General features: G+C 35.5%; 2 protein-coding genes across 2 annotated transcripts in view; both read right to left on the reverse strand.

Annotated features, from left to right (window-relative positions):
* Positions 1-23,674, reverse strand: part of LOC133649000 (uncharacterized) — a 1,204,785-nt gene that overhangs the window by 657,544 nt on the left and 523,567 nt on the right. The gene's annotated exons all lie outside the window — the stretch shown is intronic.
* LOC133649005 (homeobox protein Nkx-2.5-like) lies at positions 3,436-6,289 on the reverse strand. Its single transcript, XM_062045664.1, has 2 exons — positions 5,897-6,289; positions 3,436-4,025 (listed from the first exon to the last, which is right to left on the reverse strand). The coding sequence occupies exons 1-2, from the start codon at positions 6,246-6,248 to the stop codon at positions 3,436-3,438; spliced, it is 942 nt and encodes a 313-aa protein (XP_061901648.1). The 5' UTR covers positions 6,249-6,289.

Raw genomic sequence — 23,674 nt, forward strand, 5'->3', positions numbered from 1 at the left:
ATGAATGCCCAAAGGTGCACTTTGTTGATGTTATTGACTTGTTAGAGTGCTAATCAGGCGTATTTGGTCAGTGCATGACTGCAAGCTAATCAATGCTAACATGCTATTTAGGCTAGCTGTATGTACATATTGCATCATAATGCCTCATTTGTAGGTATATTTGAGCTCATTTAATATCCTTTACTTATGTCCTCTTTGTATTTAATTTATATTTGCATGTCTCATGACACATTATCTGTATGTAATATTGGCTGCATTTCAGATAGTTGTTTGTGTGCCATGTTGTTCCAGACCACAGCAAACATTACCTAGCTTGCCAAAGATTGTAATAAATCTATTAAAAGAAGACAGCCTGCCGTATCCTTTAACTTGGACACACACATCTATACCTTTGGCCGTTAAAAAGCCAGTAATTTCCAGGCGTTATCTCACCTTCTGCGTAACCTCTGATTTACTGTATCTTCCGCACTTTAAGGCGCACCGGATTATAAGGCGCACCTTCAATGAATGGCCTATTTTAAAACTTTGTTCATATATAAGGCGCACCGCATTATAAGGCGCATAGAATAGACGCTACAGTAGAGGCTGGGGTTACTTTATGCATCCCGTAGTTGCGAGACCTGTTGTGGCTCAATATTGGTCTATATATAAGGCGCACCGGATTATAAGGCGCACTGTCAGCTTTTGAGAAAATTGGAGGTTTTTAGGTGTGCCTTATAGTGCGGAAAATACGGTACTAATGATTTCTAATGTATAAATGTGTAGAATAAATATAAAATTTCAACATTTCTGTCAACGAAGATTTGCTTCAGCCTGCGACACATAGTCATTTTGATAGTAGGCTAGACACTTACGTCATGTGTTGCCTTCATCATAAGACTTATATACGGCTTTTAATTTTTTTGCGGCTCCAGACAGATTTGTTTTTTGTATTTTTGGTCCAATATGGCTCTTTCAACATTTTTGGTTGCCGACCCCTGTCCTAAACATATCCTAACCAAGTTACATAAAGTATAATACAATACATTAGAATACACTAAAAGTATTAGCATGCTGGATAAATAATGTCAAAATGTTTCAAATTGGGCAAACTATTAGGCCTATTTATATATGGCAAGCAAACATACTGATACTGCATAGGAAATACTGCAAGTAACATACTAACTTGAAAGTTGGCTTACAGTCAATGTGTACAAGATTGAAATGAGTCTAAATGCATTTAAACCTGTGTATAGTAAACGTACTTATGCTGTGTAACGAATGGAAAAACTCGAATGTCACGGTCATATGGCGTACACGCGTCTTTGTGCTGCGGGCGGCCATCAAACACGTTTAGTGAGTGTACATTTGTCTGACAGCCCGGTTGTAAAATATGTAAACTACTAACCACCTTTTAACCTTTTTTGAAGCACTTTGAAGGAAGCCTCATAATAGCCTCTTGAACAGTTTAACTCGACACAAACCATGTGAGAGCTCGACAGACTTTCTGTTACACCAACTGTTAAAATAATAGGTTTGCTGCACACACAGCGCCACATTCTGGGCCCCCATGACTCCTAAAGGGTCCCCTAGCCCACCCTAAACCCAACGTTGCCACACACACACACACACACACGCTTGGTATGTTTACCTGCTCAAACTATTGCATGAATTTGTTTGCAATTTTATAACACATGAGTGTGAATGTTGTCCATCTGTGATGGCCCTGCGATGAGGTGGCGACTTGTCCATGGTGTACCCCGCCTACCGCCCGAATGCAGCTGAGATAGGCTCCGGCACCCCGCACGACCCCGAAAGGGACAAGCGGTAGAAAATGGATGGATGTAAAAACCTTAATTAGGTTCTTGATTTTTAAAGATGGGATTAACATATCTAGAACTTATGTAGATAACTCCCCAATATATTTTTTTTACAAGAAAGTGCCAACAAATTTAATATAAAGTGGCCAACATACAAATGTAAATAATCATATTTTAATATGTCTAATTGAGGGTATTTGAACGCACCACAGTTATGAGCAATTATGCAAAACTGAAATGTCTCCTTTTCTTCTCCATGCTGCCACAAATAGATGTACTATATTTTGTTTACCTTTTGTCTGTCACCTCATTCTTGTTTCAAAATATCGGTGCTGTGTGTCAATCTTAAAGGGGCGGTATAGCTCGAGTGGCCTTGCCAGCAACTTGAGGGTTCCAGGTTCGAGCCCCACTTCTGCCATCCTAGTCGCTGCCGTTGTGTCCTTGGGCAAGACCCTTTACCCACCTGCTCCCAGTGCCACCCACAATGGTTTAAAAATGTAACTTAGATATTGGGTTTCACAATGTAAAGCGCTTTGAGTCACTAGAGAAAAGCGCTATATATATATTAATTTATTATTAATATTATTAATTCACTCAATTCACTCACAATGTGCGCTTTGATGACGTTATGACGTATGTGTTAAGTGTTGCAAAGGTGGAAGGAACCATTTTGTATAGGGATGTCCGATGATGGCTTTTTGCCGATATCCGATATTCCGATATTGTCCAACGCTTTAATTACCGATACCGATATCAACCGATACCGATATCAACCCATACTGAATTATACAGTCGTGGAATCAACACATTATTACGCCTAATTTGGACAACCAGGTATGGTGAAGATAAGGTCCTTTTTTTAAAATATTAATAAAATAAGATAAATAAATTAAAAACATTTTCTTGAATAAAAAAGAAAGTAAAACAATATAAAAACAGTTACATAGAAACTAGTAATTAATGAAAATGAGTCAAATTAACTGTTAAAGGTTAGTACTATTAGTGGACCAGCAGCACGCACAATCATGTGTGCTTACGGACTGTATCCCTTGCAGACTGTATTGATATATATTGCTATATAATGTAGGAACCAGAATATTAATAACAGAAAGAAACAACCCTTTTGTGTGAATGAGTGTGAATGGGGGAGGGAGGTTTTTTGGGTTGGTGCACTAATTGTAAGTGTATCTTGTGTTTTTTATGTTGATTTAATTAAAAAATGTAAATAAATAAATAATATAAATAACCGATACCGATAATAAAAAAACGATACCGATAATTTCCGATATTACATTTTAAAGCATTTATCGGTATTATCGGACATCTCTAATTTTGTATTTTTAAAGCAACCTTATTATCGTTCAACAATTATTTAATCTTAACATTTATTACCTTTTTTTTTTTTAAATAAATGACAAACATTTATTTATTTTTACAAAAGCCAACATCCCACTTTTACGCCCTTTGATAACATATTTTGACAATTCGCATTTATAAAAGTATCTGTGCTCTTTATTTTTTTTTTGTTTACTCTCATATCACAAAACTCATTATAAGGACATGGCGCAAAAAAAAACTATATCAAAATCGTTAAATATTCAAGACAACAATAACTGCATGCATGCTCTGAAGGTGCCTACCAAGTCCTAATTCCATGTAGTGAGGCCCCGCTGTTGCTGGAAGGGAAGCTGGGCTGCACGTTGTTTAAATCCCCCACGCCAAAGTTCATGTAATTTCCGTTATTGGACGTCGTCGTGGGGTAATTACACGCGTAGTTTGCGCTGCAGGCCGTGTTTGTGTAGCCGTTAAAGGGCGGGTAGTTGTTATAAGTGAAGTGGTTGACGTGAGCCATGCAGTAGGGCGGGTTGCAGGAGCTGGTGTCGGCCGCCATGCAGGGCTTGCCGTCCCGCACCAGCACCGGCACGGACACCCTCCTGGGCGGGGGCAGGGACACCATCTCCAGGCTCTGGTCCTGCCTCTGGCGCTTGCACTTGTACCTTCTGTTCTGGAACCAGATCTTCACCTGGGTGGGGGTGAGTTTAAGGAGCCCGGCCAGGTGGTCTCTCTCCGGGGCGGACAGGTAGCGCTGCTGCTTGAAGCGGCGCTCCAGCTCGTACACCTGCGCCTGGGAGAAGAGGATCCGCGGCTTCCGGCGTCTTCGGGCCTTCGGTCGGTTCGGGTCGTCCGGCTTCTGGCCTTCTACTGACGGACCCAGATGACTCAGTTCTTCCGAAAAGACAAAATGGGTCAAACATTTCCTATATATATCCTAATATTTTGTTCATGTTTTTTTCATTTATTTTGCGTAATTGCTCAGGATAGGATTTGCTTTATGAAAGGGGACATTATGTCATTGCAGTGCAGATTTTACCTACAATAAAACATTTTTATTGAACTTTATAATTAAGAACATTAAAAATTAGAAGTAATAATAATAATAACACCACTAAATGATTACAATTGTCACATATTTATAATTTGTTTAATTTTCTTATTTTTGTATGGGACATTTGAAGGGATTTTAAACTAAACAAATGCAATTAACAGCTAAGTGGTTGTTTTTTTAATTGTAAGGTACAAAAGTATACTAAATAAGTATACATATCACAACTCTGTAATGATGTTATATTTAACTTGTTCCAATCGGCTATATATATATATATATATATATATATATATATATATATATATATATATATATATATATATATATATATATATATATATATATATATATATATATATATATATATATATATATACATATATATATATATACACACACACACACACACACACAATAGATTTTTAAACCTTAAACACATATTTAACTGAGATTTGTTTTTTTAAACATTAAAAACATATATATATATATATATATATATATATATATATATATATATATATATATATATATATATATATATATATATATATATATATATATATGTACAATAGATTGTTTTTTAAACTTTAAACACATTTAACTGAGATTATTTTTTTTAAACATTAACATTTTTTTTGTAAAACTATATATATATATATATATATATATATATATATATATATATATATATATATATATATATATATATATATATATATATATATATATATATATATATATATATATATATGTACAATAGATTGTTTTTTAAACCTTAAACACATTTAACTGAGATTATTTTTTTTAAACATTAACATTTTTTTTGTAAAACTATATATATATATATATATATATATATATATATATATATATATATATATATATATATATATATATATATATATATATATATATATATATATGTACAATAGATTGTTTTTTAAACCTTAAACACATTTAACTGAGATTATTTTTTTTAAACATTAACATTTTTTTTTGTAAAACATTATATATATATATATATATATATATATATATATATATATATATATATATATATATATATATATATATATATATATATATATATATATATATATATATATATATATATATATATATATATATATATATATATATATATATATATATATATATATATATATATATATATATGTGGTTTATTTTTCCTTAATACACTTCCCACTAAAATGGATTGAGTCATTCTACTGTCATTTTTAGCCGTGGATAATAAGAGTATACCTGTATATGTATATAGTATATAATGACACAATAGTTTCGATATTTGTGTAAATATGAGCTTCTTTTTTATTTATTTCTAGCTCTTTTCAGCTGTCTGAAACAAATCATGTTTCACAAAAAAAAAAAAAAAATTGCAATTTTTAAAATCCCACACTTCAGCCTCCACATTTATACATAGAGAAACACATATATAAAATAAAAATAATGCACACGTTACAAAGAATGGTGTTTTTATTTAAAATGTATTTACATGTTTTTTTTCCATTCATTTAAATGTTTTAACCTGTATTCCTATTTTATGCTATACTGTCTGTGAATGAGATAAACCATTTTACCCACGCAAAATAATCAATATTAATAGGAGCCGTATGAGGAAGACATTTAAATACATTTCTTGATTTGAAAAAAAAAAACTAACTGTTGCAGGTTTACAACACATTCAACTCACCTTTTGCGTGTTTCTCCTCCAACATGTATGACCCGCCCTCCTTCACGGGGTCCATCTCTGTCAGAGCTTTGCCGTAAACCGCAGCGGCAAAGCTCCCGCATTTGGGCCCCTGGCGGAGGTCCTCGTCGAACAGCGGCATGAGCGACGGCGCGTCCCGCAGAGGCTCCTGCTTGAGGCGGCCCAGCATGCAGGAGGAGGCGCAGCAGGGCGCATGAGTGCAGGGCGCATGAGTGCAGCATGAGTCCATGCGAGAAGACTGCAGGTCCAGGGAAGACAAGAGGTCGTGGCTGTTCTCCAGGTTTAATATGTCCTTCACGGAGAAGGGAGTGGACGTGCTGGGGCTTGGAAACATGGTCAACAACTGTTAAACTGTCACCCGGAGCTCACGACAAGGACTTCTTCTCCTTCCTGGTAATGTTTACTAGATGTAAGTATTACTTAGGAATGCCACACGCTGCTGGTCCTCTGTGAGGTCTTCACTCATTTCCAACCTCTCTCTCTCTCTCCCCCCCCTCTGTCCCCTGCAATGACGCCTGCGTGTGTGGGGGGGGGGGGGGGGGGGGGGGGGGGGGGGGCATGAAGGGGCCAGTGGGACCCTCACTCTGTGGTCCCTCTGGTGTACTTTACACTCACATGACTGACACACGTTGGGCTCCTGCAACTAAACCCACTCACTGCAGGCCGTTATAGCATTATAGCACATCTGCACCATCATTCTTCTGCCTGTGCAAAATGCCAAATAGATATTTAAAATATTGTGGCTGTAGTTTGCATACATGCAGATTATGATATTATAGCTCAAGTTTGCATTTAACAGCAGTTAAAGGCCTACTGAAATATTTATTTTTAATTTAAACGGGGATAGCAGATCCATTCTGTGTCATACTAAATTTATCATTTCGCGATATTGCCATATTTTTGCTGAAAGGATTTAGTAGAGATCATCGACGATAAAGTTTGCAACTTTTGGTCGCTGATAAAAAAAGCCTTGCCTGTACCGGAAGTAGCGTGACGTCACAGGTTGAAAGGCTCCTCACATTTCCCCATTGTTTACACCAGCAGCGAGAGCGATTCCGACCGAGAAAGCGACGATTACCCCATTAATTTGAGCCAGGATGAAAGATTCGTGGATGAGGAACGTGAGAGTGAAGGACTAGAGTATTTTTTTCGCTCTGACCGTAACTTAGGTACAAGCTGGCTCATTGGATTCCACACTTTCTCCTTTTTCTATTGTGGATCACGGATTTGTATGTTAAACCACCTTGGATACTATATCCTCTTAAAAATGAGAGTCGAGAACGCGAAATGGACATTCACAGTGACTTTTATCTCCACGACAATATATCGGCGAAGCACTTTAGCTACGGAGCTAATGTGAAAGCATCGGGCTTAACTGCAGATAGAAACAAAAGAAATAAACCCCTGACTGGAAGGATAGGCAGAAAATCAACAATACTATTAAACCATTTACCTGTAACCACACGGTTAATGCTTTCCAGCCTGGCAAAGCTTAACAATGCTGTTGCTAAGGACGCCATTGAAGCTATCTTAGCTACGGGACGTCACAGAGCTATGCTAAAAACATTAGCTATCCACCTATGCCAGCCAGCCCTCATCTGCTCATCAACACCCGTGCTCACCTGCGTTCCAGCGATCGACGGAGCGACGAAGGACTTCACCCGATCATCAATGCGGTCGGCGGCTAGCGTCGGATAGCGCGTCTGCTATCCAAGTCAAAGTCCTCCTGGTTGTGTTGCTGCAGCCAGCCGCTAATACACCGATCCCACCTACAGCTTTCTTCTTTGCAGTCTTCATTGTTCATTAATCAAATTGCAAAATATTCACCAACACAGATGTCCAGAATACTGTGGAATTTTGCGATGAAAACAGAGCTTTTTGTATTGGATCCAATGGTGTCCGAATACTTCCGTTTCAACCATTGACGTCACGCGCATACGTCATCATACATAGACGTTTTCAACCGGAAGTTTCGCGGGAAATTTAAAATTGCACTTTATAAGTTAACCCGGCCGTATTGGCATGTGTTGCAATGTTAAGATTTCATCATTGATATATAAACTATCAGACTGCGTGGTCGGTAGTAGTGGGTTTCAGTAGGCCTTTAACACTTCAGTGTGCACATGCGCATTTAGTTGACAGTATAGACTTAGACTTAGACAAACTTTATTGATCCACAAGGGAAATTGCTCCACACAGTAGCTCAGTTTCAAAGGATGGAAAGGGTAAGGATGGAAAGAGTAATGCAGGGATTAAGTAGACAATAAATGTACCGTAGTAGCAATATAAAATATAACATATATGTAATATTTACATATTATCAGTGGCCTAGTGGTTAGAGTGTCCGGCCTGAGATCAATAGGTTGTGCGTTCAAACCCCGTCCGAGTCATACCAAAGACTATAACAATGGGACCCATTACCTCCCTGCTTGGCACTCAGCATCAAGGGTTGGAATTGGGGGTTAAATCACCAAAAATTATTCCCAGGCGCGGCCACCGCTGCTGCTCACTGCTCCCCTCACCTCCCAGGGGGTGATCAAGGGTGATGGGTCAAATGCAGAGAATAATTCCGCCACACCTAGTGTGTGTGTGTGACAATCATTGGTACTTTAACTTTAACTTATATATACAATAATGAATACTGATATATTATATTATTATATTATATTGCTATATAATATGTACCAGTGTTTTTCAACCTTTTCTGAGCCAAGGCACATTTTTTTCATTGAAAAAATCCAGAGGCACACCGCGAGCAGAAAACATTAAAAAAATTAAACTCAGCAGCCGATATTGACAATAAAAAGTCGTTCTCGCAATTGCTGGAGATGAATTCAAACCATAACCAACCATGCATCACTATAGCTCTTGTCTCAAAGTAGGTGTACTGTCACGACCTTTCACATCACGCCGTGACTTATTTGCAGTTTTTTGGTGTTTTCCTGTGTGTAGTGTTTTAGTTCTTGTCTTGCGCTCCTATTTTGGTGTTGATTGTCATGTACGGATGTACTTTGTGGACGCTGTCTGCTCCACACACTGTAAGTCTTTGCTGTCGTCCAGCATTCTGTTTTTGTTTACTTTGCAGCCATTTTAGTTTTAGTTTCGTTTTGCATAGCCATCCTTAAGCTTCAATGCCTTTTCTTAGCGGCACTCACCTTTTGTTTATTTTTGGTTTAGGCATTAGATACCTTTTTACCTGCACGCTGCCTCCCGCATATTGTGATCGCGACAAACCGTGCTCCCGACATCTACAAAGCAATTAGCTACCTGCTGATATGCCGAGCTCGAGACAGCACAGACACTCAACAACTGGCGAGTGATTATACAACTGGATGGAGTGCGGAATGAAGGAGTTCTTGAATCGAACACTGTGGGAACGAAGCTGAAGGATCCTGTTGGAGTATGAGCTCTGCTGTCCCTCAATTGTCTGGTGGGGTGGATGGGCAGGATTGTCCATGATGGCCAGCAGTTTGTCCAGTGTCCTCCTGTCCCTCACTGACACAAACGCCTCCAACTGTTTGGCCGGCTTTCCGGATCAGTTTGTCAATCCGGTTTCAGGCCATTTGCTGGTGCTGCTCCCCCAACAAACCACTGCAAAGTACAGGGCACTTTCCACAACAGACTGAAAAAAGATCTCCAACAGCTTTGCTGCACACATTAAAGGACCTAAGCTTCCTCAGGAAAAAGAGACTGCTCATGCCCTTCTTGTATGCAGCTTTGCTGTTGTCCTTCCAGTCCAGTCTGCTGTTCAAGTGGACTCCCAGGTACTTGCACTGCCCCCCTGCTGCCACCCTCCGGTGCTGGGTTTTGATGGGCTCCACAGGGGTCATTTTCTTCTTGAAGTCGATGACCAGCTCCTTGGTCTTGTCCACATTAAGGAGCAGATAGTGTAGTTCAAATCCATTACAAACAGATAATATAAGCTTGATTTATTTATTTTTATATAAATAGATGGATTGATTTATTAAAAACAAACATCTGTTGGGAACATATGATTGTTATATTTTAGGCTATAGTTAATTGATTATTAAAGTACTCAACTGGCACGGCACGGGCAGGGCCCAGGAATGACACCATAGACCGGTATAGTGCAGTTCAAATTAGAGATGTCCGATAATATCGGACTGCCGATATTGTCGGCCGATAAATGCTTTAACATGTAATATCAGAATTTATCGGTATCAAAAACTAAAATGTATGACTTTTTAAAACGCCTCTGTACAGAGTGGTACACGGACGTAGGGAGAAGTACAGAGCGCCAATTAACCTTAAAGGCACTGCCTTTACGTGCCGGCCCAATCACATGATATCTTCGGCTTTTCAACACACAAATGAATGTAAGGCATACTTGGTCAACAGCCATACAGGTCACACTGAGGGTGGCCGTATAAACAACTTTAACATTGTTTCAAATATGCGCCACACTGTGAACCCACACCAGACAAGAATGACAAACACATTTCGGGAGAACATCCGCACCGTAACACAACATAAACACAACAGAACAAATACCCAGAACCCCTTGCAGCACTAACTCTTCCGGGACGCTTAAATATATCCCCCCTACTACCCCAGACCCCGGGCCTTAATTTGCCCGGGTCTGGTCTACATAATACCTGCATTAGCCTTTTCCATCCTTTGAAACTGAGCTACTGTGTGGAAACAATTTCCCTTGTGGATCAACAAAGTTTGTCTAAGTCTAAGTCTAAAGTTACAGTGGCCATAAATATTAAATATACTTGTTAAATAAAACACCTGCCTTGTTTTTAATGAATGTTTAGGCCTACTACACTACTGCATTGATCATTATGTTGTCAAGTGTCTTCTGAGGTGGTACTTGGTGACAATAAGTTGTAGGGCTGTGAATCTTTGGGTGTCCCACGATTCGATTCAATATCGATTCTTGGGGTCACAATTCGATTCAAAATCGATTTTTTTTTTCAATTCAACACGATTCTCGATTCAAAAACGGTTCTCTATTCATTCAATACATAGGATTTCAGCAGGATCTACCCCAGTCTGCTGACATGCATGCAGAGTAGTAGATTATTGTAAAAAGATTTCATAATTGTAAAGGACAATGTTTTATCAACTGATTGCAATAATGTAAATTTGTTTTAACTATTAAATGAACCAAAAATATGACTTATTTTATCTTTGTGAAAATATTGGACACAGTGTGTTGTCAAGCTTATGAGATGTGATGCAAGTGTAAGCCACTGTGACACTATTGTTCTTTTTTTAAATGTATTTATAAATGTCTAATGATAATGTCAATGAGGGATTTTTAATCACTGCTATGTTGAAATTGTAACTAATATTGATACTGTTGTTGATAATATTCATTTTTGTTTCACGACTTTTGGTTTGTTCTGTGTCGTGTTTGTGTGTCCTCTCAATTGCTCTGTTTATTGCAGTTCTGAGTGTTGCTGGGTCGGGTTTGGTTTTGGAATTGGATTGCATTGTTATGGTATTGCTGTGTATTGTTTTGTTGGATTGATTAATTAAAAAATTTCAAATAAAAAGATAAAATCGATTTTAAAAAAATGAGAATCGATTCTGAATCGCACAACGTGAGAATCGCGATTGGAATTCGAATCAATGTTTTCCCCATACCCCTAATAAGTTGCATCAGGCACCGACAGTGTTGTATTGTTTTGTTGGATTGATTAATTAAAAAAAAAAAAAAAAAATTCAAATAAAAAAATAAAAAAAATAAAATCGATTATTAAAAAATGAGAATCGATTCTGAATCGCACAACGTGAGAATCGCGATCCGAATTCGAATCATTTTTTTCCCCACACCCCTAATAAGTTGCATCAGTCACCCACAGTGTTGTATTGTTTTGTTGGATTGATTAATTTAAAAAAAAAAAAAAAAAAAAAATTCAAATAAAAAGATAAAATCGATTTTTAAAAAATGAGTATCGATTCTGAATCGCACAACGTGAGAATCGCGATTCGAATTCGAATCAATGTTTTCCCCATACCCCTAATAAGTTGCATCAGGCACCGACAGTGTTGTATTGTTTTGTTGGATTGATTAATTAAAAAAAAAAAAAAAAATTAAAATAAAAAAATTAAAAAAATAAAATCGATTTTTAAAAAATGAGAATCGATTCTGAATCGCACAACGTGAGAATCGCGATCCGAATTCGAATCATTTTTTTCCCCACACCCCTAATAAGTTGCATCAGTCACCCACAGTGTTGTATTGTTTTGTTGGATTGATTAATTTAAAAAAAAAAAAAAAAAAAAAAATTCAAATAAAAAGATAAAATCGATTTAAAAAAAATGAGAATCGATTCTGAATCGCACAACGTGAGAATCGAGATTCAAATTCGAATCAATGTTTTCCCCATACCCCTAATAAGTTGCATCAGGCACCGACAGTGTTGTATTGTTTTGTTGGATTGATTAATTAAAAAAAAAAAAAAAAAAAAAAATTCAAATAAAAAGATAAAATCGATTTAAAAAAAATGAGAATCGATTCTGAATCGCACAACGTGAGAATCGCGATTCAAATTCGAATCAATGTTTTCCCCATACCCCTAATAAGTTGCATCAGGCACCGACAGTGTTGTATTGTTTTGTTGGATTGATTAATTTAAAAAAAAAAAAAAAAATTCAAATAAAAAATTTTAAAAAATAAAATCGATTTTTTAAAAATGAGAATCGATTCTGAATCGCACAACGTGAGAATCGCGATTCGAATTCGAATCAATGTTTTCCCCATAGCCCTAATAAGTTGCATCAGTCACCCACAGTGTTGTATTGTTTTGTTGGATTGATTAATTAAAAAAAAAAAAAAAAAATTCAAATAAAAAAATACAAAAAATAAAAATCGATTTTTTAAAAATGAGAATCGATTCTGAATCGCTCAACGTGAGAATCGCGATTCCAATTCGAATCGATTTTTCCCCATACCCCTAATAAGTTGCATCAGGCACCCAAAGTGTTGTATTGTTTTGTTGGATTGATTAATTAAAAAAAAAAAAAAAAAAAAATTCAAATAAAAAAATAAAAAAAATAAAATCGATTTTTTAAAAATGAGAATCGATTCTGAATCGCACAACGTGAGAATCGCGATTCGAATTCGAATAATTTTTTCCCCCACACCCCTAATAAGTTGCATCAGGCACCCACAGTGTTGTATTGTTTTGTTGGATTGATTAATTAAAAAAAAAAAAATAAAAAATTCAAATAAAAAATTTTTAAAAATAAAATCGATTTTTAAAAAATGAGAATCGATTCTGAATCGCACAACGTGAGAATCGCGATCCGAATTCGAATAATTTTTTTCCCCACACCCCTAATAAGTTGCATCAGTCACCCACAGTGTTGTATTGTTTTGTTGGATTGATTAATTAAAAAAAAAAAAAAAAAAAAAAAATTCAAATAAAAATATAAAATCGATTTTTAAAAAATGAGAATCGATTCTGAATCGCACAACGTGAGAATCGCGATTCGAATTCGAATCAATGTTTTCCCCATACCCCTAATAAGTTGCATCAGGCACCGACAGTGTTGTATTGTTTTGTTGGATTGATTAATTTAAAAAAAAAAATAAAAAATTCAAATAAAAAAATTAAAAAAATAAAATCGATTTTTAAAAAATGAGAATCGATTCTGAATCGCACAACGTGAGAATCGCGATCCGAATTCGAATCATTTTTTTCCCCACACCCCTAATAAGTTGCATCAGTCACCCACAGTGTTGTATTGTTTTGTTGGATTGAATAATTAAAAAAAAAAAAAAAAAAAAAAAAATTCAAATAAAAAGATAAAATCGATTTTTAAAAAATGAGAATCGATTCTGAATCGCACAACGTGAGAATCGCGATTCGAATTCGAATCAATGTTTTCCCCATACCCCTAATAAGTTGCATCAGGCACTGACAGTGTTGTATTGTTTTGTTGGATTGATTAATTAAAAAAAAAAAAAAAAAATTCTAATAAAAAAATAAAAAAAATAAAATCGATTTTTAAAAAATGAGAATCGATTCTGAATCGCACAACGTGAGAATCGCGATCCGAATTCGAATCATTTTTTCCCCCACACCCCTAATAAGTTGCATCAGTCACCCACAGTGTTGTATTGTTTTGTTGGATTGATTAATTAAAAAAAAAAAAAAAAAAAAAAAAAATTCAAATAAAAATATAAAATCGATTTTTAAAAAATGAGAATCGATTCTGAATCGCACAACGTGAGAATCGCGATTCGAATTCGAATCAATGTTTTCCCCATACCCCTAATAAATTGCATCAGGCACCGACAGTGTTGTATTGTTTTGTTGGATTGATTAATTTAAAAAAAAATAAAAAATTCAAATAAAAAAATAAAAAAAATAAAATCGATTAAAAAAAAATGAGAATCGATTCTGAATCGCACAACGTGAGAATCGCGATTCGAATTCCAATCATTTTTTCCCCCACACCCCTAATAAGTTGCATCAGTCACCCACAGTGTTGTATTGTTTTGTTGGATTGATTAATTAAAAAAAAAAAAAAAAAAAAAAAAATCAAATAAAAAGATAAAATCGATTTTTAAAAAATGAGAATCGATTCTGAATCGCACAACGTGAGAATCGCGATTCGAATTTGAATCAATGTTTTCCCCATACCCCTAATAAGTTGCATCAGGCACCCACAGTGTTGTATTGTTTTGTTGGATTGATTAATTAAAAAAAAATAAAAATAAATTCAAATAAAAAAATAAAAAAAATAAAATCGATTTAAAAAAAATGAGAATCGATTCTGAATCGCACAACGTGAGAATCGCGATTCGAATTCGAATCGATTTTTTCCCCATACCCCTAATAAGTTGCATCAGGCACCCACAGTGTTGTATTGTTTTGTTGGATTAATTAATTTAAAAAAAAAAAAAAAAAAAAAAATTCAAATAAAAAAATTAAAAAAATAAAATCGATTTTTTAAAAATGAGAATCGATTCTGAATCGCACAACGTGAGAATCGCGATTCGAATTCAAATCGATTTTTTCCCCATACCCCTAATAAGTTGCATCAGGCACCCACAGCGTTGTATTGTTTTGTTGGATTGATTAATTAAAAAAAAAAAAAAAATTCAAATAAAAAAATACAAAAAATAAAAATCGATTTTTTATAAATGAGAATCGATTCTGAATCGCACAACGTGAGAATCGCGATTCGAATTCGAATCTATTTTTTCCCCATACCCCTAATAAGTTGCATCAGGCACCCACAGTGTTGTATTGTTTTGTTGGATTGATTAATTAAAAAAAAAAAAAAAAAAAATTCAAATAAAAAAATTAAAAAAATAAAATCTATTTTTTAAAAATGAGAATCGATTCCGAATCGCACAACGTGAGAATCGCGATTCGAATTCGAATCATTTTTTCCCCCACACCCCTAATAAGTTGCATCAGTCACCCACAGTGTTTGTGTCCAGCGGGTGTTAACTTTAAAAACTCCTCAGCCGTGGCTCCGTTTCGTTGCGTGTCGATGCTGCGTCTTGCACACTTTGGCTGTCAGCCTGTCGCTCATCAGGGACGCGGAAACGGAGCAGACAAAAAGGTTTTTCGAGCGAGGAACCTGAAACCAGGAGCGACACACTCTGCTGTCTGCCTCCGACACATTCTGGAGCCACTGTCGCCCTTATCTGGACGTGATAACAGACGACAACAAACCTGCGCGCGCGCGCGCACGAGCACACGCACACGCCCACGCACAAGACGACACCCACCCACCCACCCGGTTATCCTCCACAAAAGTGCTATAGTGACACCCAAAACTTGCCCGGCCAATCAGCTGCGTGGTGTTCCAGGCACGCACCGTGCGCAATGACGCGTGTATATATATGCTGCGTGGGTCTGGGTGCGCGTGCGCGTGCGTGTTGTCTGTGTGTGTCCAAACTTGCTGTTAGTTAATGCTGGTGGAGACTCTCCCAGGAGACAGACAGCATTATCGTTTGTTTTATCTGCAGCAGTTTAGCACAGCCACGGGCTAAATGGGTCCTCCTGCATGGCTCCCAGCCTGGGCCTTGTTTATATTTGCCAAAGACTACTTGATGCGCATTTTAAACCTCCCAGTTATATATAAGTCGTGCAAAAAATGTGACATTTTTATTTATTGATACATTTTATTTGCAGCACGCATTTAGTTGTGTTGCTCAACTGTAAATTGAGCGTGACGCGCCTGGCATGTGTTCCACGTCCACTAATGCTTGCTCCCCTTTGACCTGTCTTTCTGCAGCACATCTCCAGCTCAGATAAAGACGCAGATAAGCTTGCTTAAAAACTTCCGCTGCACCAAATGAGTGAGTATTTTAAAACGGGTGCACTGCAAAGCGTGTGCACGCAGCAGGGGGGAGAGGGTTGGGGGTTTGGGTAATTGAAAGGATATTAGGAATCGATAACATTATCTATTGGTCTTAGTGGTGATAGGAAATTCAATAAAATAATCAAATAAACTAGCACTGCAAAAAAAACCAAAAAAACGTCCAAAATGAACAATAGTGTCACAGTGGCTTACACTGTTTTAATTATGAGACACAATTGTCTAATGCAGGGGTCACCAACCTTTTTGAAACCAAGAGCTACTTTTTGGGTACTGATTAATGCGAAGGGCTACCAGTTTGATACACACTTAAATAAATTGCCAGAAATAGCCAATTTGCTCAATTTACCTTTAACTCTATGTTATTATTAATAATTCATGATATTTACACTTAATTGAACGGTTTAAAAGAGGAGAAAACACGAAAAAAATGAAAATAAAATTTTGAAACATATTTTATCTTCAATTTCGACTCTTTAAAATTCAAAATTCAACCGAAAAAAAGAAGAGAAAAACTAGCTAATTCGAATCTTTTTGAAAAAATAAAAAAATTATTTCTGGAACATCATTAGTAATTTTTCCTGATTAAGATTAATTTTAGAATTTTGATGACATGTTTTAAATAGGTTAAAATCCAATCTACACTTTGTTAGAATATATAACAAATTGGATGAAGCTATGTTTCTAACAAAGACTAATCATTATTTCTTCTAGATTTTCCAGAACAAAAATTTTAAAAGAAATTCAAAAGACTTTGAAATAAGATTCAAATTTGATTCTACAGATTTTCTAGATTTTACAGAATAATTTTTTTGCATTTTAATCACAAAAAGTTTGAAGAAATATTTCACAAATATTCTTCTTCGAAAAAACATAAGCTAAAATGAAGAATTAAATTAAAATGTATTTATTATTCTTTACAATAAAAAAATAATAATTACTTGAACACTGATTTTAATTGTCAGGAAAGAAGAGGAAGGAATTTAAAAGGTAAAAAGGTATATGTGTTTAAAAATTCTAAAATCATTTTTAAAGTTGTATTTTTTCTCTAAAATTGTCTTTCTGAAAGTTTTAAGAAGCAAAGTAAAAAAATGAATTTATTTAAACAAGTGAAGACCAAGTCTTTAAATATTTTCTTGGATTTTCAAATTCTATTTGAGTTTTGTCTCTCTTAGAATTAAAAATGTCGAGCAAAGCGAGACCAGCTTGCTGGTAAATAAATACAATTTAAAAAATAGAAGCAGGTCACTGGTAAGTGCTGCTATTTGAGCTATTTTTAGAACAGGCCATCGGGCTACTCATCTGGTCCTTACGGGCTACCTGGTGCCCGCGGGCACCGCGTTGGTGACCCCTGGTCTAATGTATGAGTACCTGTTTTCTATTGATTCATTGAAAATAAAACAGCAAAGTCCATTTGGCTGTCATCTGTTTTAATTATGAGACACAAATGTGTCAAAGTCAGGATTTTTCTTTCATGCTTGAAATAAGAAATTATTACTTTAAAAAAAAGTTGTTTTATACTTGTGAGTGTTGATGACACAGCTTTGCAACAGTTGATATGCTAGTTTCAAACATGTTTTACTCATTATAGGTCATAAAATCTCAGCAACAAGCTGTAATATCTTACTGGGATCATTTAGGACCAAAACACTTAAAACAAGTAAAACACTCTAACATTTATTGGTCTTAGTGGTGATAGGAAATTCAATAAAATAATCAAATAAACTAGCACTGCAAAAAAAAAAAAAAAAAACTTCCAAAATGAACAATAGTGTCACAGTGGCTTACACTTGCATCACAAGCTTGACAACACACTGTGTCCATTTGCCACAAAGATAAAATAAGTGATATTTTAAGTTAATTTAATAGTTAAAACAAATTTAAATAATGGATCCCATATTCCAATATATGACTCATTATTATCGAAACTAAATGCAGTTTTTTTCTACTGATATCATCTCCATAGCTTGTGTATAGCAGTCAGTATCTATCAACATCTATCCATTTTTAGTTAAAGTTAAAGTTAAAGTTAAAGTACCAATGATTGTCACACACACACTAGGTGTGGTGAAATTTGTCCACTGCATTTGACCCATCCCCTTGTTCACCCCCTGGGAGGTGAGGGGAGCAGTGGGCAGCAGCGGTGCCGTGCCCGGGAATCATTTTGGGGATTCAAACCCCAATTCCAACCCTTGATGCTGAGTGCCAAGCAGGGAGGCAATGGGTCCCACTTTCATAGTCTTTGGTATGACTTTTTTAGTATTACCTAGGGATGTCCGATAATGGCTTTTTTTGCCGATATCCGATATTCCGATATTGTCCAACTCTTAATTACCGATACCGATATCAACCGATACAGTCGTGGAATGAACACATTATTATGCCTAATTTGGACAACCAGGTATGGTGAAGACATTTATTAAATAAAATAAGATACATACCTTAAAAACATTTTCTTGAATAAAAAAGAAAGTAAAACAATATAAAAACAGTTACATAGAAACTAGTAATTAATAAAAATGAGTAAAATGAACTGTTAAAGGTTAGTACTATTAGTGGACCAGCAGCACGCACAATCATGTGTGCTTACGGACTGTATCCCTTGCAGACTGTATTGATCTATATTGATATATAACGTAGGAACCAGAATATTAATAACAGAAAGAAACAGCCCTTTTGTGCGAATGAGTGTAAATGGGGGAGGGAGGTTTTTTGGGTTGGTGCACTAATTGTAAGTGTATCTTGTGTTTTTTATGTTGATTTAATAAAAAAAATAAAAAAAACATACCGATAATAAAAAAAACGATACCGACAATTTTCGATATTACATTTTAAAGCATTTATCGGCCGATATTATCGGACATCTCTAGTATTACCCTTTTTGTTATGAGGCATATTGAAAGAAATGCATTTTTACTTTTTGATGACAAGTTACTAAATTAATGCAGATCACCAAGAATACAAGTTTGCAGTGTCATTGGGATGTTTATATTTAGGAATGTGACTGCTTCTTTTGTTGTTTTCAACCATAACTCATTTATTCTCTGACATTCCCACAATGAATGAACAAGAGTTCCCCCAGCTGCCCGAAACTTCATACATAATTTGCTATCTACTGCACCAATTTTAAACAGCTGAGAAGATGTAAAATACAACCTATTCAAGATCTAAAATTGACTCAGCTTATCTTTAATGCTTCTAAAGGGCTTATTGGCATTTTTCCAAATATCATTCCATGATATGTCTCTTTCGTCTGGTTTTCATTGAGGGCCACATTGCAGTTTTGGCTGCCACTTGTAACGTTAATAAAAGAAACATATAAGGATGATATTGTCACATGATTACCTATGCGCTTGATTAGTAAATGTATATTTTACCTACACTGTAAGAAAAAAAAAAAAAGTGGATTTTGCTGGTCAAAAAAATGTCAGAATTTGACCATAAAATGTACAGTAAAATGGTCTTTACTGTAAAATACTGGTGATTGAGCTGCCAGTTTTTTGTTCGTTTTTTTTTTTTTTGCATAAAAAATATGGTTGCTGTTTTCACATGTAATTAATGGTACCACAGTTTTCTGAAGACCGAGCTGTTTTTAAAGAAAATATATTGTCATGTTTACAGTGTACAATTTGATGGATAGCTTGCTTTGAAATCATAAGGCTAAGTAGATATTTACGTATGTTTTTACCCCAAAAATGTTTGGAATGTATGGTAATATAATACCTGTTACATTATTAGATAGATACAGTTTAAAATATATATAACTGCATGCAGTACATGTCATTTTTTCCCTGTCAAAATAAAAAAAGAAAGATAAACTACTTTATTGATGCATATTATTTCCAAGCTTTCACGGGCCATTCAAAATGATGTGGTGGGCCAGAACTGGCCCCCGGGCCTTGAGTTTGACACTGCTCACTGCTCCCCTCTCCTCCCAGGGGGGTGGAACAAGGGGGGGTCAAATGCAGAGGGTAATTTCACCACACCTAGTGTGTGTGTGAATATCAGTGGCACTTTAACTTAACTTTTTAACAACATGCTTTTTGACGACATTTATTCAATGTCAGGTCGTGACGTTGATTTGACTGCTGAAATTTGGTCATTTCCCAACTAGATAGATAGAAAAATAGATAGATAGGTCTTTATTGTCATTGCACAAGTACAACGAAACTTTGTTTTCAGCACAAACCGTTCAAGATTAGACAAAACAATCAGTGTAAAGGGTTGCAGAACAGGAACACTGATGGGTCGCCACAAGGCGCCCCGTAAAAGATGGGAAAAAGGTAAAACGCTGGGGAAGGATGAGTAAAAAAATACAATCTAGACTGGGCTCCTAAGGGGGCCCAGTCTGGAGGGAAAAAACCTCCTGCGGCACATTTGCACATTTTCACTTTGACCCTTGGAGACAAAAGGTTTGGGCTCTCCTGCTCTGGACTCGTATTAATCCACTTGTTTATTTCCTGTTAACAGCTGCTTACTTTCTTATACAACACTGTTAAATCTCCATTTTTTAAACTTTACTATCACTTATTTCTTAGTGTTGCTTGGCTACCTTAGCTATTAGCATGCCTGCTCTTGGCTTGCTCTCCGTGTGTAACATGTGTAGCCTCGTCCCCCAGTGATAATGTTACTTGATACTGATACCTACGATTTTAAGAAATGCAGTTTATCTGCTGTAATGGAGATGATGGTTAATAACCAGAGTGCAGGGCCACACTGTGTAAGTAGACACATAATTAGCTGGTAGCTTGCCAATGACTAAAAATCAATGCGGTTTTAGGGTTTTGAGGTTTATGATCAGCATTAATCCACAATGGCGATCACATTTTTTTCACGAAAAGTGGCCGATTGATCGTCACATCCCTATTTTACAGTGTTAATGGAGAATGTTTTTTTTTACAAAGACAAAGAAAAATTCAGCTTTTCATTCCGTCAACTTTCTTCTGGGCATCCCACTAAAGCAGGGGTGTCAAACTCATTTTAGCTCAGGGGCCGCATGGAGGAAAATCTATGCACACAAGGCATTAAAACTACAAAAAAATAAAGGCAACTTCAGATTGTTTTCTTTGTCTTACTTTGGTCAAAAAATAGAACAAACACATACTGAAATTATAGGAAAAAAATACGGGCTGCGGTGAAGTTTAGATCCATGAAGGAAAGAAGAAAGTGAATGAATGTTTATAACTGAATACATTTACATATGCATAAACATTTTTTTATTTATTTTTTATTAATTAAGTAACTTTTATGACAACCTTTTTCCAAAACACAATACAAAATGTGAGATATAACAGGATAATGCATACATTTATCATTTGTTTTCGGTTACAAAAAAGTGGGACCCCAAAAATTTACTGCGGGACCACATTTTTATGACTTGATGGGGCTCCTGGGACCCCATTTTGAAAATTCCTAGCGCCAACACTGATGTGTGTGTAAAACAGCAGCAGGCGGCTGTGGCCTGCGGGCCGGTTCTAATACTAATCAATTATCATCCCGGGGGCCATAGATAATTCATTCGTGGGCCGGACTTGGCCCGCAGGCCTTGACTTTGACACCCCTGCATGAAAGTCTTTAAAGAGGGATCTCCCTGAAGTCTGGTGCCTCTAACCCAGTGGTTCTTAACCTTGTTGAAGGTAACAAACCCCACCAGTTTCAAATGCGCATTCACCGAACCCTTCTTTAGTGAAACATATATATATATATTTTTTTCAAATTCAAGACAAAGTTGTATGTTTTTTTTACCGGTGCATGAACATCAACTTGTTCAAAGAACAAAACCAACACAGTGCATGAACTCACAACAAATTACACACCTGCAAATCAGTGTGACTTCTGCTGTTGCCGTATCCATAATACGCCGATAGGGAGAAGTTTTTATTTACACGATGAGTCGGGTGTGTCTCACCCTCCGCGGCGGAGGGTCCGCTGAAGCCCTGAGGCCGACTCACCGAACCCTTAGGGTTCAATCGAACCCAGGTTAAGAACCACTGCTCTACCCTATGTCATGCATGTGTTGTGGGCGTTTGTTTGTGTTTTTGGCATTTGCAGCGTTTTTCTTTTGCAATGGTTTTCCATTTTGCAGCGTTTATGTGATTAAACCATTTTTCATTTGCAACATGATTGGACATTGCTGTGCCCCCCCCCCATCCTGTATACATGCTGTTTGACTTCCTGTACAAACTTAAACAACTTTGTTGTGAATTTTGCTCATGATGTTTCCTTTATCTACAGTATATTCTAAATGTACACTACATTCCTTATAGTGTACATTGTTGTTTTTACATACATATAGGAATAGTCTCGAGTGATGTGCAATACCACTGATTTTCCTTCCCGTACAATACCAAGTAAAATTCAGGCTGGTATCGGCGATACCGATCCGATACCGATACTTTGTGCAAATATACTTAACGAGTCTGCCAAATTTGAAAAAAGTTGTGCACTTTCAAATAATAACGTATCTATCCAAAAAACACAACAACATTAAAAAATCGAAGAAAAAAAAGCAAAAATCATAATTTATGAAAAAAAGCTGAACATATTTAATAATAATATGTTTAGTCACCTATAACACAAAGTTTCATCTTTAAATATATAACATATGTTTTTAGCATTAAAAATAAATAAATAAATAAATAAATAAATATATATATATATATATATATATATATATATATATATATATATATATATATATATATATATATATATATATATATATATATATATATATATATATATATATATATATATATATATGTATATCAAATTGGCCCTTTTATGCTTAACTTTTCAGTATGCAGCCCTTGGTGGAAAAAGTTTAGACACCTCTGATCTAAAATATTATAAGCTCTCAAAATACAAATAAAACATACTTAGAATATAAACAATGAAATAATAATAGTACTAAATTATGAATTATTTATTAAACTATCAACCATAATAAACACTGTTAAATAGGTAACTAAACATCAATATTTTCATAAAAGCAACATTTTTGATGTACGAGTTTAGGCCGTATTATTATTATTATTACTATTTTAATTATATTCTTAAATAGGCAAAAAACAATCGTAAACATTTAGAAAAACAGAACAAAAAAAAATCGGTTGTAATGAGATTTAAGTTCAAATGTTCTAACTAATAATCAATAACAATATATTTAGCCAACTTATCACCTATAATACAAAGCTGACACAATACCAATTTCTAGCATATATAATTTTTTAAATAAATAAAAAAATCACTATGCATTAGCTTGATTTTACTTTTCAGTACGCAGGCCTTGGTTAAAAAAAATAAAAAAATAAAGGTTTAGATTCCCATGCACCAAAGTATCGATATTTTGATTTGAGAATCGATAGGAGAGCATAAAGATTGGCGGTATCAATATTTCAGTATCGATCAGCACATCACTAATAGACTCCCTAATACTTTACT

Source organism: Entelurus aequoreus, linkage group LG04 (genome assembly GCF_033978785.1).
Source record: "Entelurus aequoreus isolate RoL-2023_Sb linkage group LG04, RoL_Eaeq_v1.1, whole genome shotgun sequence".
Lineage (NCBI taxonomy): Eukaryota > Metazoa > Chordata > Actinopteri > Syngnathiformes > Syngnathidae > Entelurus > Entelurus aequoreus.